An 18966-nucleotide genomic window follows, 5' to 3' on the forward strand; every position below is an offset into this window, starting at 1 on the left:
GTGATTATGACGGAAGCTGATAAAAAGGCTCACGAGCTTCACAACAAACAGCAACTCCTACGATTTGCAAAAAAGAAACTAACTGAATAAAATACACATAAAAAAGGGCAGAGAGAAGGAGTGATGGATTTATAAAGCCAGTGAAGACAACCAAACAGCAGAAACAGACGGTGTTCGCTTTTCAAGCTCAGTCCCAGCATTTACTCCTCTATAGTTTTTACACTCATTCATTTCTACGTACAAAATGATAATGCTACTGTAGATTTGAATATATATTTAACTGTGTGTACCGCAGTGCAAACTGATAAAGGTTGAATCTCACAATGTCCAGCTCTATATACACAACATATTTAATAGTACATTCTAATTGATAAGCTATTTTAATTTATATTATTTTTAATGCATATTATAATTTATATATAATTAATTTGAAAAAGAATATTTTACTATGAATGTACTTTTCTTTAGAAATTAAGCCTGTTTTTTTTTAACCATCATGACTTTGCCCAAATCTCATTAACTTAAATCAATTCAAATTTTATTTTTCTTTTGAATTGCAATTGCAAGGTTACATCTTGCACTTCTGACTTTTTTTCTCAGAATTGCGTTCTAGCAACTGTAAGTTACAAAGTCAGAACTGTGAGCCTTAAAGAGAGATACTGTAAGAAAATATAAGAATGGAGAGCTTTTTTTTCTTTATGACTCACAATTCTGAGAAAAGAAGTAGGAATTGCTGGATATAAAGTCACAATTCCAAAAAAACCTAAGATTTATGAGGCATAAACTTATAATTTCAAGAAAAAGTCAGATTTGCAAGTTTGTATCTCACAATTCTGACATTATAACTTGCAACTGCAAGTTTACTGTATGTCCTGCAATTCTGACTTCTGACTTCTCAGAACTGTGCAATATAAATGCACAATTGTGTGCACTTGCGAGTATATATCACACAAACCTCACAAGTCAGAATTGTGAGCTAAAAATGTGCAGTTATCTTTATTCTTTTACTTTTTTTTTAAATTCCAATGGCAGAAACAAACTTAACTTAACCCTATATTCATTGTTTATGCACACACTGCAGCTTGACCTGCTGGAATATCCACAATAGTTTCTGATGGTTTCTAACTGGTCCAAACTAGTCATTAGCTAGTCTAAGATTCTCTAGCTGATAAATCAAGTTTCATTTTTCTGAACGGGAGTGTGACAAACAGAGAGGAGCTGGGACACGGCGTGGAGGAAGACGAGAAAAGCAAAGCAGAAGAAAGGACAGACCTGAGTTTGTCCGACTGGGGGAGTCCGTGCCTTCTGGGAGGGGGGGAGTGAGGGGGTCACATCACAAAAACGGACAGACAGACAGACAGAGGAGAGGGGTGTGAGAGGAGGTGCGCAGAAAGAAGGGAAGAGAAATCAGGGGCAAAAACACACAGGAGGGAACACAACAACAACAACAACACCACCAAAAACAAAACAAAACAGGGAAACACAACACAAGACAAGCAGATAAAACCACAAACACAAGTTTCAAGTTCCATGATACAAAGAGAAAAGATCATTAAAGAAGAGGGAAAGGAAAGAGGGAAAACACGAAGAGCAGCCAGTCCTGCTTCAAAACAAACCCTGAAACACTAGAGGAATGTTAATAGAACATGCAGACAGGAATGAATAAAAAGACCTGTGCAAAGAAAGAAGATAGAAGAGAGAGGAGGAGGACAGTCTCCACAAACCCTGAAGAGAAATAACCTTCATTTGATAAAACCAGGTCCTGACACGATCAGATGTGTCTTTAGGAGCATATTGATGCTAAACACAACACTCACAGATACGCTATAATATCCAAGTAAAATAACAACAACCATTTCCTGCACAAAATCAAACTCCAGGTAATTTAAAGTCTCACAGTAATTTTCTGGTAGTTAATTTGTTTAAGGCAGTGCTTTAAAAAATGTTGTAACTCATGGTCCTGAGTGGTTTAGTATTGGGGTCAGTAAGATTTTTTTAAAAGGAATTAATACTTTTATTCAGCAAGGGCACATTAAATTGATCAAAACTGACAGTACAGACTTTTATGACCATTTTCCCATAAAAATATAAAGCAGAATAACTACTTTCAACACTGATAATAAAAAATGTTTCTTGAGCAGCAAATCAGCATATTAGAACAATTTCTGAAGGATCACGTGACACTGGAAATTCATTTTGCATCACAGGAATAAATTACATTTGAAAATATATTGAAATAGAAAACAGTTATTTTAAATTGTAATATTATTTCACAATATTACTGCTTTTACTGCATTTTTGATCACATAAATGTATATATATAAATCTGTCACTGTAGTTTAGTTTTCTTTGCCACTAAAAGTGGACATTCTGCAGGCATGTGTACCATATATCATTTGCAGTAATGCATAATGCATCACAGCATGAATGATGCAGAATTCTCTAAATGGCCACAAGTTTTATAAAATTAAACTTTAATACAGTCACTTCACATCAGAAATGGTCACATGTCGCTCCTTTCGCCTTAAACAGTGAACTCTGACTGAAACTGCACTACAAATTGCTGTCACATCAAATTTATTGTACGCATGCTAAAGCTATCCAAAGCATGTCTAAACGCATCTACCTTAAATAATATCACAAAAAACACTATAGTTAATATCACTAAGTGACTACAAAAACTTTACTGGCAAAGAACCTTTAGCATCCATGGAAACTTTCCATTGCATTAAAAGTTCTTATAGTGGAAAAAGTTCTTAAATGTTCTTCACACTAAGAAAATAACGGTTCTTTTAAGGACTGTTTACTGAAAGGTTCTTTGAGGAATCAAAAATGGTTCTTCACTGGGAAAACCCGCTTTTGGAACCTTTTTTAAGAATGTAGTCAGAACATCATCTCTGAATCACCCACTGGAGAAAGGTGTCCTAATGATCCTTCAGTCTAGCCCTGAACACAGATATCCCAGCATCCTCGTTTAGATCATTTGTTCAATGCCCGTGTAGTATCTTATATAATGGTGCTGCCGTCTAAGGCCACCGTTTTGCTCTAATTGGACACCCTCCTCCTCTCCATATTCAAATTCTTTATCTGTCTCTTCACAGAGAACAGAACCTGCTGATACGGCTCATTTTTTTCTCAGTTCTTCATTGTTCTCTTGAGCTGTGCTTTGATTCGCTGCGGCATTAATCACGCCACGACCCTGCGTGCATGATCTTGTGTACCCAAGCACATTTCTTATGCATTAATCATCCTCAAGATGATGCCATTCTACACAAACGGCTGCGCTGATGGGACATTCATTAGCTGGACCCTATTAACCTCCCCAAACACACACACACACACACACACACACACACACACACACAACCATCTTATCAGAAAGCTATTTTAGAACAAGATCCTCAGAGCAAGATTTACGCTGTTCTGCTTTGTCACTGATGCTTGTATCACCATCGTCTCATTTGCGTTTAGCTCAGTAATAGGTTCAATACAGTTATACATTTGTCTGAAGCTATATTCATCATACGCAGCTCTATAACTTCCATTAGCTTTGTGCATAAAGTGGAGATGAACATCTTTATTTAAATTTTTTTTATGCGAATGTACACTCAAGCAAAGAGAGCATGTCTACGTATCTGTGACTAGTTAAATGTAAATTGATTGCTAACAGCGTTTCAAAAATGACACAATAAAAAATGTATTCAGAGAAAAAAGGAACATACAATGTACACTAATCAAATGCACATTTCCAATATTTTTAGAGCTTGAGAAACTGAAGAATTCTTTCAAAGCTGATTTATGACTGCATGTTTATGAATGAACAATATACTTGAGCAATTTCAATAGTTATAGATGATCAAAAAACTATATATAAACAGCTTGACTAACCTTAATTCACACTTATAATAAAACAAACTGTAATGCTAATGTTGTGATACATTCATCTAGAAATACAGATGTTGTTTATTTTAACTAACTGGGTTTTAGATAAACAGCGACAGAAATGATCTATGATCATATAATAGCTACCAAACACAGTGGGTTTTCTTTAATGTACCAATGATTTAATCAAAATACTTAATGTTACAATTACAGATTGGTGTGGAAAAATCTAATAATTCAAACAAGTCCATGAGCATCTGTATGGAAAACCTTGTTAAAATTTGTGTGTAGATAATAAAGCAGATCTCAGTCAGATCTCGTCAGTTTTGTGTGCAATGACTGACCAGCCAGTTGACTTTCACCTTCCTTATTTACTCCACCTGACTGTATGCACTGCTCTTACTCATCCAGAGACTTAGATCTTAAAGCCAGAGCTCAAAATCATTCAGAGAAAGAGCGGAAAGAGCAGACAGGGTCAAGATCAGAGAGATCAGAGGTCAAACCTGTCTGAGCAGTGATGTGCGTCTCCTCCTGATGGCCATTAGACGAGTGACCAGCACTGACCACTGAGCTCTGCTGATCCTCCCATGTCACCTCTTACCATGCAGGCCATTGACACAGAGACACAGGCAGCGTTAGCATACGGCTTGACGTGTGCCAGACAAACTGAGGGATTGTACAGTAATTCCCCCATTTTTGTGCAGGTACAGTGGACAAATATATTTGAACACATACAGGTAAGTCAGGCTTGAAAATCTAAATGGGACATTTATCCAAGAACATTTTGTATTCCTTTAGTTTCATTAAGAAGTGTGCTTCTGCCATTTCTTATTTATTTTGTATCTAATGCGATACATCAAGACTGATTAGATATTCAAATACTTTTTCATGCATCAATGTTTGTTCCTGAGATATAGTCTGCAGATGTTATTCATTGTATTTAGTTTTTGCAAAAACAGTGCATTAAGTTGGCTTTGTAAAATTAATCAAAAAGTTGAAGAGGTAGACAGAATAATTCTGGTGTGATTTCAGCACTAATGCAGCGAACAGCTCCTTTCTACACATGATTGTGCGTCATCTGCTGGTTAAACCATGGAACTGCATCCTACTAATCAATGCCGTCAGAAGAACCACTGATTTACATTTATATCAAAATATGAAATTCTATAACATCTTAATTTCTCTCTGTAGCATGAGTAAAGAAACATCGTAAAATGTCTTTAAGCAGAACAGTCTTTTAAATAATATCTGGCTGTATTTAGAGTAGAAGTCACTAGCTATAGTGCACAACATTTATCCAGACACAAGCCAGATCAATTTAATACAACACAGTCTCTCTCAATGTCCCTCATTATTCACAGCAAAACACATTAAAACAATGACAACCCACACAAGAGAGAATATATGAGAGTCGTGAAGAGGGAGAGACTGACCTAGAAACAGACAGAGAAAAACCTAGAAACGATTCATCCATACAGAACTCATGCAAGATCTGTGACAGATCAATCCTTCAGTTTTTGAGTAAAGAAAAGACATTTTAAAGATGTAAGGACTGAGTGATAGGTAAAAACTCCACAAATTAACACGAGGAACAATTATTAAACATTTGTAATTCAATATAACAGAATAACAGAAATTAATCAAACTTAGCAACTCTAACCCTAAACTCACTTTTTTGTTTTTGGCATGCACTAGAATTGCACACTAAGAAAGAAAATTTGGTTTGATTTCACATTCAGACTTTAAAATGTAAACACATTGTGATTATTTGATATATAACTAAGCCCTAAAGGTGAGGAAACATCGTCTAAGAGAAGAAGATGAAAAGTAAAATACTGCTAAGCTACACTGCAAACACACTCCTGGAGAGACTTGCCTTTCCTGCCGTTGACCGCAGGGTCGTTTGGCCTTATTTCATAAGCTTTAACACAACAACAGGAGCAATGGAGTAAAAACACTGCAAGAATTCCCACAAATGCACAAAATACAAGTCAGATTCTAATAAATCATTTTGAGTGTCATATGAAAAAATGAGAGATGAGAGTACTTCAAACAGCTGATGTAGTGTAAATACCAGTTGGACAGAAAGCAGAGATGGATGCTGGGAAAGTGGCAGACACACACACACTCCCAACAGACCAGATCTTGTGACAAACACGACGGATGTGGCAGATGGGAGCTGAGGAAGTGCGATCGGTTGGAAACATGTCTGTTTGTGTTTGTGTCTACAACTAATTTTTCATTTATAAACCTAAATGTGATGCAAACGTGAAGTTATGTATGAACTGACTACAAAACAGAACTCAGGTCTCATGGGCCGGTTTGGGGTTTTGAGTACCAGATCTCTATAATATCCAGTACCATTTGGAGTCAGTTCATACATAGATTTTTTTTATTATTATTATTATTATTTAAAGAAATGTACATACACATGTACAAATGTACATGTACAAACTAATAAAAAGTGACAGTAAATACTTTTATAATGTTACATAAGATTTCTATTTCAAATAGCTGTTCTTTTAACTTTCTAGCCACCAATTAATTCTGAAAAATGTATTACAGTTTCCACTGTATCAAAAAGACTAAACTGCACTGTTTTCGACATTGATATTGATAAGAAATGTTTCCGGAAACCCCTGTTTTGCAATTGGAGGAATACATTTCATTTTAAAATATATTAGTAGAAACACAGACACAGATAAAAACAGATATTAAACTGTTATAATATTTCACACAATTTGATTGCATATTTCATCAAATAAATGCTACTTTGGTCAGACTTCTTAAGTGAAGTTGCCAGACATAAAGTGGGTGAATGTCTTCCTTCCTTCCATCTATCTATCTATCTATATATATATATATATATATATATCTATATATCTATATATCTATATAAATATCTATCTATCTATCTATCTATCTATCTATCTATCTATCTATCTATCTATCTATCTATCTGTCTATCTGTCTATCAGGAATTTGGCTAGAAACACAAATGTTACAGTCTCTTAATGAGAAAAAAAAAAATCGCACATCTCCTCAAGAGTTTTCAAGTTTACACATCTCAGACTGTTTACTTTATCTACCCACACTTATTTTATTGCTTATTATATTTTATAGTTTTATTTTTGCAAAAACACAATTTGAGCAATAATTCAAAATGATATTAGCAAAATAGAACAGCACATCTGTAAAATCAACCAATGATGGGATAAGACAAATACTGTGAATGCTTCTAAAACAACACAGAGGTCACTGGGAAAACAAAAATACATTTTGAAAATCCTTTATCACAACATAAGACAATCACTGCTACAGGAAGACAAAGGAAAAACCAAAAACCACCTGTCCACATTCACATTTAAACATGAAGAGTTTGCAATGGACCTGGCTTCATAACCTCTCAGAGAAAGCTCTGATGGAGCATTTGATGTGTCCTAAATAGAGAGGGAATTCACTTCCATAAAGCTTTAGGATCTAATGTTAATTTTAGGCCCATTTATAGAGGAAATGCCAGCTCAAGACCATTGCAGTTATGTTTAATTCAATCAGAAGCTCCTTCTGACAGATTAAACCTTCACAGACGTGTTACACACCTGGACAAGGCTCAAGTTCTTCATCTCCATCTTCTGAGAGAGGAATGAGAGAGGGAAACATCAGAGCGCACATGCAACTCAACCACGCATGTCATTTACATGATCATGTGTGTCACCCGCACTCAAATATAACAACAGCACAAACTGTGTCATATTCAGCCAATGGGCTAATGGAACGGAGCAATGTTGTGATAATGTATAACGATCCCTAAAAAAATGACAATAATTCACACTAGAAACACTTTTGACAAGTGAAATTACAATTTGTTGTCTCCTACACACCAGTTCAACAGTCAATCATCAAGGAGGCTCCGCCCACCCGTGGGGGGAAACAAATTTGTTACCATATTTACCCATTAATTTAAATGTAATCAACACTGATTCCAAAAATTTGGCCATTTTATGAGAAAGAAAACTCTGTGCACAAAATCAAATCAAAATGTGATTTTTAAATTATTATTATTATTATTTGGCTTTAAGTCCAACTTAACTAACATTAACTGACAATGGCAATACATTTGTTAAAATATTTATTAAGCTCATTTAATTAAAAGATTAAGAGAACCTTTTGATTTAAATGATATATAAGTCAATATTGAAATTAACATTAAGATGCCTGAGACGTATTTTTCATTTAAGATTCATGTTAACTTAAGTAGTTACCTAATCTTAAAAATTGCATTGCAAGAATATTTTTATTCTCAAATTCTTATTTAAACAGAAAATACACCAGTGCTTTTTAGGCAAGTTTTTCTCTCTAAAAACAATCAAATTCTTTATGTCCCCAGTTGAAATGAACTGTAACTGGGATACGATGCATTGCTGACTGTAACTATAGCAAAGCACAACATTTGCAGAGTCAGTTGTTCTGCAATCCCACCTCTCAGATAAACCTCTCAGCATGAGCAAGAGCCAATAAAAAAGAAGCTGCACAGAAAAACAGACTTACTTCTTTCCAGCGTCCCTTTTGGAGGCAGTTGTGGGAGCTGTCGTCCTCTCCTGCTGTTCACGGGGGTCCCAGTGGGGCTGGTCTGAACCGATCCTCCACGAGTATGTGCCCTAGTAGACAAAAAATAAATAAATCACCATTATTATGGTTGTTATGTACATGTACCTTAACGCTACTCGATCACTGACAGTGACAGAGCTAGCAAGAAGCTGCTAATCAACACAAAGTAGCATAATAGGACATTAAACAAAAAGGCATAAAGAGACTTCAGAGTTGGTTTATGAAGAATCAGCATATGAAAATATAACTCATGTAACAATACAATATAAATAAATAGGGTTTGAAAGCATGTGCTGAAAAGGAGTGGTTTAGTCAGTCATATATATGATATTTCACATATACATGTGCTGTAATATCATGCACATCCATTTGAATGATGCTGAGGATTAAATTAACAGTAAACAAACATCATGGTTTTCCATCAGCATTTTGTATAAACTAAAACAAAATTATTTCATAATCACATAGCACTATATATACGGTAAGTGAATTAATAAAGATGATTTTTGATTGAAGTCTTAAACATCACTGTCTTAATAGTAAAATCCTCAAAATATGCAGTATAACAATATATATTGTATTTATAATAAGATTAACACTATTTAAAATATTAAGGTAGGTAAGTTTTTTTTTAAAGAAGCCTCTAATGCTCATCAAGGCTGGATTTATTTGATCAAAAATACAGTAAAAACAGTAACATTATGAAATATTATTACAATTTACAATAACTGTAAAACATATAACTGCAAACATATTTTTAAATGTAATTTATTCCTGTGCTGCAAATCTGAATTTTCAGCATCATTACTCCAGTCTTCAGTGTGACATGACCCTTCAGAGATCATTCTAATACGGTGATTTTCTGCGCATCGTTGCTGAATAGAAAGTTCAAAAGATTTATTTAAAACAAAAATCTTTAGTAAACTTTACTGTAACTTTTTTATCAATTTAATGTGTCCTTGCGGAGTTGAAAAATATATATTTTTTATTTTATTTTGTCTTTTTAATAAAAACACTTTTAATAAATACAGTGGTAATTTTTATTTTTTTAAATATATTGTTAAAATGACTGAAGAAAACCAGCATTTGATATAATCCATTTGGTCTGCCATTTTATTCCAAATGTTATATTTACTTTATATGTAGGCTTATGCTTCAGTTTAACAACTTACAACACTGCTGAAATACTAGGTAGTACTGTATGTACTGTACATTTACTACATTTGACAAAATGCTTGATGCTTTGGCACATGAAGGTGACTCTTCCACAGTGATGCTGCAAGAGAAGTGTGCGTTTTTCTCCGCCATCACCAAAAACAAACAAAACATTAGGATTCGAGACAAAAAGAACCAAATGGGGGGAAAAACAAATGAGTTAAACATCACAATATAGGGATAACAACCGATGGAGATTCCACACCACTCACTGAAAGTATAACTGGTGTGTGTTTTGCTATAAAACAAATCATTAAAAAGTAATGAAGAGAATCTGGTGCATCTACAGAGATGAGATGGAGCAGATATAACAGCACTGCTGCAGAGAGGACAACAAATAAATCAAATCAAAGGGTCGGTTGGTTGGATGCAGGGAGTCTTTGTTAGCACATGAAGGATGTTTTGTTTGATTAGTCAGGTCTGTTTTGCGGGGTGAGCGGCTGCTTTGATCTGGGTCACCTCGATAAGGCAGGGGAGGGTGGAGCGGAGTGTCCTGATGGCAGGGAGGGCATCGATGACCTCATATGGGGGCCGTCGGGCGGCCGCTCCGTGGAGCGAGAGCGACTGTACATGGGCCGCTCCAGTGCGGACCGCTGGTCTGCAGAACGGGACCTGTGGTGATACTCGTGCCTGTCTGGCGCTCCGTAATTCCTGGAGAAACGTGATTGGGGGAAACAGGGCGTTGTTTAGTGTGGGTGAGGTCGGTTGAGTCTCAAAACGCCGCATGGCATTATGGGAAAGCACTGAGAGACTCATGGTAAAGTTGTGTCATCTTTGGCACTTGGAAGCAACCAATATATGAGTCTAACCTGATGGTTCTGTACAGTGATATGCTATATGATTTAATAAGACTGAAAGAGACATTATAAAAGCATAATTAAGTTCAGAAATCCAAATATCACACATTTTACAGCACTCAGATCACAGAAGCATACAAATATACAAGAAATAGATTAAACAAATGAATTAATTATTATTAAAAACTGTGGAAGGAAAGATTACTCTCAGATTATTCCCACATTTTTACAGAAGGAAAAATCCCATCCATTTTACTCAGAGAGAGAAAAAAAAGATTTTTTACAGATAATGTAAAATATTTTACAGGACTTCTGCAGGTTTTATGAAAGCAAATTTAAGACTTCTTAAGATGTTTTTAAGGCCAAGTAAAGAACATTTAAGGAAGAAATTGAATGGACAATAATGAAATGCAGAGCACAAATTTCCAAATGCTCTTCATCAGTATTTTTTCTTGTTTCCAGTGCAAATGTTTGAAGATTCTTAAATCAAGTGGCATTTACTTAAGAAGCAAAATTATATCAAATGAGAAGTCTGCCTTAATTTGTGGAAGGAAAAAATAAGATTTTTTAGGAAACTCAAAGACCTGCAGAAACCTTGCTTTCAGGACAGTCCTCCTTATCAGTTACTGATGTTTCTGTTTGTTTGTTTGTTTAATTTAAATCCATATGGAGAAAATGAATGGGAAACCAACACTGCTTAAAACATTTGGCACAGTATAACATAATAATACACAAGACAACACAAAAAGATGTGTAGTGTTTGAAAAGTTGCCCAGCATCAAAACACTGATTTATTAATAATACATTGAGATAAGTAAAGTGACCCAGTAAAAAAATGGCTGTTAAATACAAACAAATATATGTAAAAAAATTAGTAATAAAAATATTTCTTAAAAAGGAAAAATTTTTATAGACAATATTATCTGTAAAATAATATACATTTAAATGTTAGACTGCTTGAACATTTTTTTTTTTTATTAAATAAACTAAATAATAAATAATTCCTTATCATCCCAAACTGAAAGATCAGGGAATGGGGTTAGGACATGAACAAAGCTGCACAAGCTCTCATTTTAATTTTTGCATGCAAATGAAAATATTATTAGCAGCATTTTACCAAACCAAACCAAAACAATACCCATACTTGTCTTAGGACGACTTTGATTAACTTTTTTGATCCACTTCAAATGTTGACTACTGTATTTACAAACAGGTTAAGAAAAATAGTGTTTGGTAGTGAAATTGGCCCAGGGGGGGGGTTTTGGTAGTGAAATTGGCCCAGCTCATGACAGGGCAGCAGGGATGCTCTTGGTGTTGGATATCATCCCATATAATGTCTTCACCCCGAAAAAAAAAAAAGGCTGTCGACATTTTAGACAGGCCATAAATGGCTGACCCAAATATGCTGCCCCTCCATGTCACTGTACGCCTCTATGATGGGCCATCCTAGCAGCATGCGGTAACTTGACCACCACACGCTGATTGATGGAACACACACTATTGCCATGGCTGCCAAAAAGATGCAGATATTTGGAACTGACCACATAAACCATCAGAGTGTGCATTACACACAACCTCAACTTCATCAGGGTTCGAAGGAATAATTCACACAAAAATAAAAATTCATTCAAAGGCCAACCAAGATGTAGATAAGTTTGTTTCAGAACAGATTTGAAGATAATTTAGCGTTGAATCACTTGCTCACCAATGGATCCTCTGCAGTGAATGGGTGCCGTCAGAGTGAGAGTCCAAACAGCTGATAAAAACATCACAATAATCCACACCACTCCAGCCCACAATTAACATCATGTGAAGTGTAAAGCTGCATATTTTTAAGTAACAAATCCTTCATTAATGCATTTTAACTTTGAGCTGTCACTTCTGGACAAATATCCATAATCCATAATAATGCTTCCTCAAGTGAAAAAGTCCATCCTCTGTTGTTCTCGCACATCAAATCCACTGAAATATTTGTTTCATGTAATGTTTTATGAACTAATTTGGACTGTTTTCACTTGTAAACAGTGATTAATCTGTGCATATTTCTCTCCTGCTTCAGATGAGACAACTTTTTCGTTGGAGAAAAGCAATATTACTAATAGAGGACTCGTATTTTAGATAGAAGCAACAGTTTGAACTTAAAAACGTCCTAACGATGGATTTGTTTCTTACAAACACGCAGCTTTTTCCTTCACAAACTGTTAACTGATGGACTGGAGTGGTGTGGATTACTTGTGAATTACTGTGATGTTTTATTAGCTGTTTTGGACTCTCATTCTGACGGCACCCATTCACTGCAGAGGATCCATTGGTGAGCAAGTGATGTAATGAAAAGAAACTCCTCTACATCTTAGATCATCTGAGATTAAGTACATTTTCAGCAAATCTTAATTTTTGGGTAAACTATTCCTTGATCACACAACATATCTTTGTTAAAGTGTTTATCAAAAGTAAATAGTTTTAAAAAATGAATAACACATGCTGAACAACTTTTCAAACAAAACACCAAGTTAGAGACCACACGCACAAAGCGAAACTACGATCCCATTAATAATCTCAAGGTAGTGAAGTACTGTATTTATAAATTCCCTTTTACATAATTTCTCAGTTTGTTAAAACAAAGCATGAGCTAGCTGTAAAAATAAGTGCTCAGTTTCTTTTCGATGACCATATGAGAGAATGGCAATGAGGCTTTAGGAATGAGTCAAAGGCATACAGTATCTCACCATTCTTATAAAGACAGAAGCTTGTTAGTTTTAATGGTGAATATATTTTCCAACTCTTTTTGGAAAATATAAACATTTGCAGGGACTGTGTACATTAGGAGAGAGGGGTGCTCCTATTTCATCTTATTTTGTGTGTTTATCTTTACAGCAAGTGTTTCCTAGCTTTTCAGTCATTTAACCTTGTGTCGACATTAATGAGTCACTGGTGACCTGTTGATTTATTGTGCACAAAGCAATTTTTCACACATTAAAAAAAGTCTAGACAATAGTTTTTAAATATTTGTAATTAAAATTAATTTAATAAAGATAATTAATTATTAAAATAAAATAATTTATATTATTAACATCCAGCAGTTATACTACTACTACTAATTTAATAATAATAATGTTTCACATTTTGAACAAATTATTTCTGAAATAGTTTTTTTTTGTGCTTTAAGTTATAATAATTTATTTTCAATTACAGACACAGTACATTCAATACAGGAAAGCAGTAATTAAAACAAAGTATTAGCATTTAAAATAAATATTGAAATAAATTAAATTGAGTCACCCATGAGGAGTGCTATTTTTATGATGCATGTCGTGTGAAAAAATTAAGCTGTGGAATAAACTAATAATGACAAGTGAAAAAGTAAGTGAAAAAAAAATCTGATTTTTTGTAGTGGCATTGGCAAACCAAAAATATTTGATTTTGCATGATGCTGCATCCACAATATGTCAAATAACAAACTAATATATATATATATATATATACAATTTTGTGCACCGTTAAGAATCTTGTATTATGCATTTATACCAGCATTGTCATTAAGTCAACATGAGGTTGTGCGGATTCAAGTTTCTCAATGTCAGAGACCCTCATGAATGCAGGTTTTCAACAAAAAAGTATCAAACTGGTTGCATTTTATCATGTCATGCTTATAAATGTATTGTACTGAAAACCTGGATTCGTTAAAGTTCAGAGGAAGTCAGGGTTTGAGAAACGCTGATGTGTTAGTGGAGGCTCTCAGCAGGAGGTTAATGGGGACGGACACTGGCAGCAATGGTTCTACCTGAGTTCCTCCAGCTGACTGTCATGAGGCTGACTGTGTCGGGTTCGAGGTAAGGTGAGAAAATGACTGCAGGCAGATGGAGAGAAAAGACGTGGATTTTCAAAAGAGAGATGAAGAGATTTGAGGGAAGAGAGAAGATCATGTTTTCATTGAAACTGATGATGCTGATGGGATGAACCCAAACTTTTCATGTGGAAGAAATGTGGTTACTGTTCAATGACAACACCACTCACACTTCTACCTGAATCAAGAACAAAGATCATTTTAAATGAGTGTTATGATAATCACAATAAAGGGGCCCAGGAAAAATGGATTTCCTTGCACTTTATTAAAACCAAGCTAATCAATCAATCAATCAGATAGCTAGACAATAAACAATAATAAATGAAAAGAAAGAAAGAAAGAAAGAAAGAAAGAAAGAAAGAAAGAAAGAAAGAACATTACATTATAGGTGGACTTTAAAAAACTACTACAAAATATAGCCCCTGCACAGCAAAAATCTTTTTAAAAAAATCTTTAAAAAACAAAAAAAAAAATCCAAAACTTTCTTGATTATTAGGAGCCCTAAATATCTCTTCACTAAACAAACAAACATAAATATAAATAAACAAATTATATTAGTAATAACAACAACAACAAACAAACAAACTTGCCTAACATTATAAGACTTCAAGGTGTAAAAAACACTACAAAATATAAAATAATAAAAATAATAATGGCAACGCTTGCTGGCTTACTAAAAACAAACAAACAACAAAAAAACAACCTTTTACTAAACATAAATATATAGAACATAGATACACCTTTGTGACTCGGGTGCATGATCATTGTTGTTGATTCAGTGATACAAACACACTGTTGTTACACCAGATCTTGTGTATTGTTGGGTTCTTGAATCAAATGTTAATGATAAACCAAAACTCTTAAACTGTGATTCAGATGTTTACGAACAGAGCAGGTTCAGACAACAGAAGAGAGATCTGTCTCACCTCTGAGAAGGGGGCATGCTGGGAGACCGTGACCGCGCTCGGTTGATGTCAGCTGACCGAGAGCAGTGATTGGACGATAAGACCTGCTCAGGCACAGAGAGGGTGGAGCTCTGGAGGTCCCTGCCGTTTCTATAGTCTGTAACGAAGCAAAAGGAAAGAATTAATGAACAATTTATACTACATGTGTACTTCATTTTGAGCGACTAATGCAAAACTGTAAAATCCTTTACTGATAGCAATTCAAACATGCTTTAAAAAAGTCCTGCAAGCAAAAATGTTTAATCATATTATTTTATCTATTTAACACCATGTGTTTTTCCACAATAACTGGTTCCTAAATTGCTGTAAAAACTGCTTTTTAAAGCCAATATGTTCCAGTCATGAATGGACTTAAATCCCATTAAATCAGAAAACAGCTTTCACATCCAAAACCAGAATAATGGCTTTTTCCTCATGCATTTCATTACCCAGCATTCAATGTGGCCACGCTAAGGTCAGGGCCTTGCAGCATGATTACAAAAGATTGATGTTCAACTGACTGCATCGCACATTAAAACAAGCCGAACAAAGGTAGAACAATGTATCAAAGAGAAGTTCAAGGAGGGAATTTCTGCCTTTATGATGACGTATTATTTACTTTTTATTATGAACTATGAACTGATTCTTTTAGAGATTGATGTTTTCATGTTGCTAATGGAATATGTACCAACCACAAACGTTGGATAAAATAGGCAATTTTTAAACTATTTTCTCAGTATTAAATGATATAATATTAAAGTATAAGTATAATATTTGTGCTTAATGTATAACAGACACTTTTCATGAAAATTATCATAAAAATTATCATTAAAATTATACCCATAACTAGATATCTTGAAAGGTAGCATAATGATACACTACCATTAAAAATGTCTTTGAATTAAGTCTATTACGCTTATCAAGGCTGCATGTATTTAATCAATGTACAATAAATGTATTTTACAATTTAAAACAAATTTTTTTAATATATTTTAAAATATAATTTATTCCTGTGAAGCAATTTCCAGCATCATTACTCTTCAGTCTACAGTGTTACATGAAATCATTCTAATACAGTATGCTGATTTGCTAATTATTATTAATAATGTTGAAAACAGTTGTGCTGCTTAACATGTTTTTGTGGAAATCATGACAAATTTTTTCTCTTTGATAGATGCAAAGTTCAAAAGAACATTTTAGATCAATTTACTGAAAAAAATATATAAATTAATAAAAAAAAGTACTGTACCCCAAACGTAAGTGTTAAATAAATAAAAATTCTTGACTTTTGTCTAATTGATAGGCTTTATTTTTTCTTATCTCTTTTAATTGGAATTCTAAGAAATCAAATACACTGCTAGACAATAACCAATAATTTGTATTCTACAATATGTTTTTCCTATATTTTTCTAATTATATATTTTATTTATTATTAATTATTTAATTGTATAATTTTCTAAACACATAATAAGGCAGAATAGTTTATATACTGTACTAATTATTATTTCAATTATCAGTGTATTATTCATATACTTCATTTATTTATTACCTGTAAATTACTTGAAATGAAATCTTTTAGCTAGATAGCGGGATGCCTTTGCCCATATTAGGGATTTCCCTCCTGCTCATCATAAGTTATTACATCTATGAGGCCGTTTTAGACTTTCTGAGCAAGAGCGCCCTCAGGCTTCGAGTATGAATAAAACAAACACTGCATGAGTATTTAGCACTCTGTAATGTTCATATCGTCTCATTTAGGATATGAAAAAATATTTCATAAATACTATCTTGTTTCATTGTGGTTAAATCGAGATTCTTTCACACTGGCCATGCTTTATACTTCTACATGAACACACTTGCCCAGGGGATGAATGTATTGCAGTTCAAGTAACATTGGTTTGGTCTGTCACACACATACTGTAGTGTCTGAACATGACCTCGGCGTGCTCCAGCGCAGAGACTGCATCAGCACCGGTGCATCATGCTGCAATAAATGAACGGCTGCTAGACACACGGGCCAGAAAACAACAACAGCGGCACAGCGCATGAAGGGAAAGCAGCGATCTATAATTCCTCTGAATGTTAATCATCTCCTCCCGGCGGAAAGCACTGCATCAGCACTTTACAACCGGCCCAGAGACGGAGCCAAAATCAATGAGAGAGAGAGAGAGACTGAGGGAGGGTTTCCCTCTATCACAAAGAGCACGCCTGGAATTTTAAAAAGGGTGCGTGGATATGTGTGTGTGTGTGTGTGTGTGTTTAGGCTTTCCCTTCCCATCTGAGATGCCCATACAGATGAACATTTTAGCACCAGTATTAGGCTGATAAGTGGTGAATATATCTATAACATACTACCATACTTCATACTGTGCACAGCAGGGCATTATTGAATTTATGAGAAATGTGTGCCCCACATTTTGATTTAATCAACTTAACTGCAAAAAGTTAAGACATTAACACAAAAGTGGACTAAAAAAAGCAAAAAGACATGATAAGGAGATGATAATTGGACACAATGTGACTACATTTTTGTTGTTATAAATCGCTAAATATTTTTTTAAAGAATACAGTATATCCTACAGAGTATGCAATATCTTCTTATATTTTTAATTTAAAATTTAATGTAGTATTTATTCATGTCAAAATGTTCAAAAAATTTTTTTTTACAAAATATTATTTGTTTCATTCTTAGTCATTTTATGTGCTTTGTCATTTTTTATATTATTATTTTAATATTTCTATTTAGCTTTAATTTTAAATTTAGCAATTTTTGTACTTGAACTTATTATTTTAGTTAGCCACCATGGAAACAAGATATTGTTTCTAATATTTTAGATATTAGATATATTTTTTTCATTTTATTTTAGATTTACTTTTGGTTAACAATAACAACACTGTATGCATTATGCAATGCAAAACATTTCAAACTATGGTATGGTACATATACAGTAGCAAAGATGTGGTATATAGTTATACTATACTAATACAATAATGCATAAAACAATAAAAAAAACAAAAAAAAAAAAAACAGCAAAAGACATTTACATTAACCCTAAACACAGCATACTGAAGTGCAAAATATAGGTAAAACACCTATACATACAAAAAAAAATCTTCATAATACAGTCTATTATGCCATATTTTTACAGATTTTTTTTTTTTTTTTCACATTACCCCATCACATTGCATACTTCCAGTCATCATAATTTGGAAATAAACATGATTCTGAGATGTTTGGTTTCAAAGGCAAAGAGTGACTTTATATTGCAGACATTTAACAGTTAACATCTTCATCACCTCTGTCAGACGGTGTCATTTTCACCGTGTTCCTGCTAACATCTTACCTGACACGACGCCAACACCATCCTCACAGTCATAGTCTGAGAACTCACTGTCGCTGATCCTCTGAGACCCTACAGCATTAAAACAGACACACAGAGAGACAAGTGTTAGAGCAGTCTGCAGCGAGACGGGATCATGTGATGTAGCATTCTATGATTTCTGCACTATAAACAACTTTATCTAATAGCTCTGTTTCAAAATCTCATGAGCTTTCTATCTACAGCCTACACAAATAGACAAATCAACCAATCAATAAATAAAAAAAAAATGCTACCCCTTCAAGTATTGGTTAATATTTCTATTTAAACTTTTATTTCAATTATTATTAAATTAA

The 18966-nt window shown here is 34.1% G+C and overlaps 1 protein-coding gene across 20 annotated transcripts in view; it reads right to left on the reverse strand.

Annotated features, from left to right (window-relative positions):
- LOC109088439 (regulating synaptic membrane exocytosis protein 2-like) overlaps nucleotides 1–18966 on the reverse strand; it is a 150735-nt gene that overhangs the window by 42436 nt on the left and 89333 nt on the right. For 14 of the 20 annotated variants that reach the window (XM_042741618.1, XM_042741615.1, XM_042741604.1 and 11 more), the window contains 7 exons: nucleotides 18635–18703; nucleotides 15273–15408; nucleotides 14284–14349; nucleotides 10165–10356; nucleotides 8431–8540; nucleotides 7482–7514; nucleotides 1273–1305 (listed from right to left, as the gene is read on the reverse strand). In XM_042741618.1, coding sequence (XP_042597552.1) covers nucleotides 1273–1305; nucleotides 7482–7514; nucleotides 8431–8540; nucleotides 10165–10356; nucleotides 14284–14349; nucleotides 15273–15408; nucleotides 18635–18703 — 639 coding nt within the window. The remainder of the gene's footprint in view (nucleotides 1–1272; nucleotides 1306–7481; nucleotides 7515–8430; nucleotides 8541–10164; nucleotides 10357–14283; nucleotides 14350–15272; nucleotides 15409–18634; nucleotides 18704–18966) is intronic. The other 6 variants (XM_042741611.1, XM_042741608.1, XM_042741609.1 and 3 more) reach the window with 6 other exon arrangements.

The sequence above is a fragment of the Cyprinus carpio genome, chromosome B16 (assembly GCF_018340385.1).
Source record: "Cyprinus carpio isolate SPL01 chromosome B16, ASM1834038v1, whole genome shotgun sequence".
NCBI classification, from domain to species: domain Eukaryota; kingdom Metazoa; phylum Chordata; class Actinopteri; order Cypriniformes; family Cyprinidae; genus Cyprinus; species Cyprinus carpio.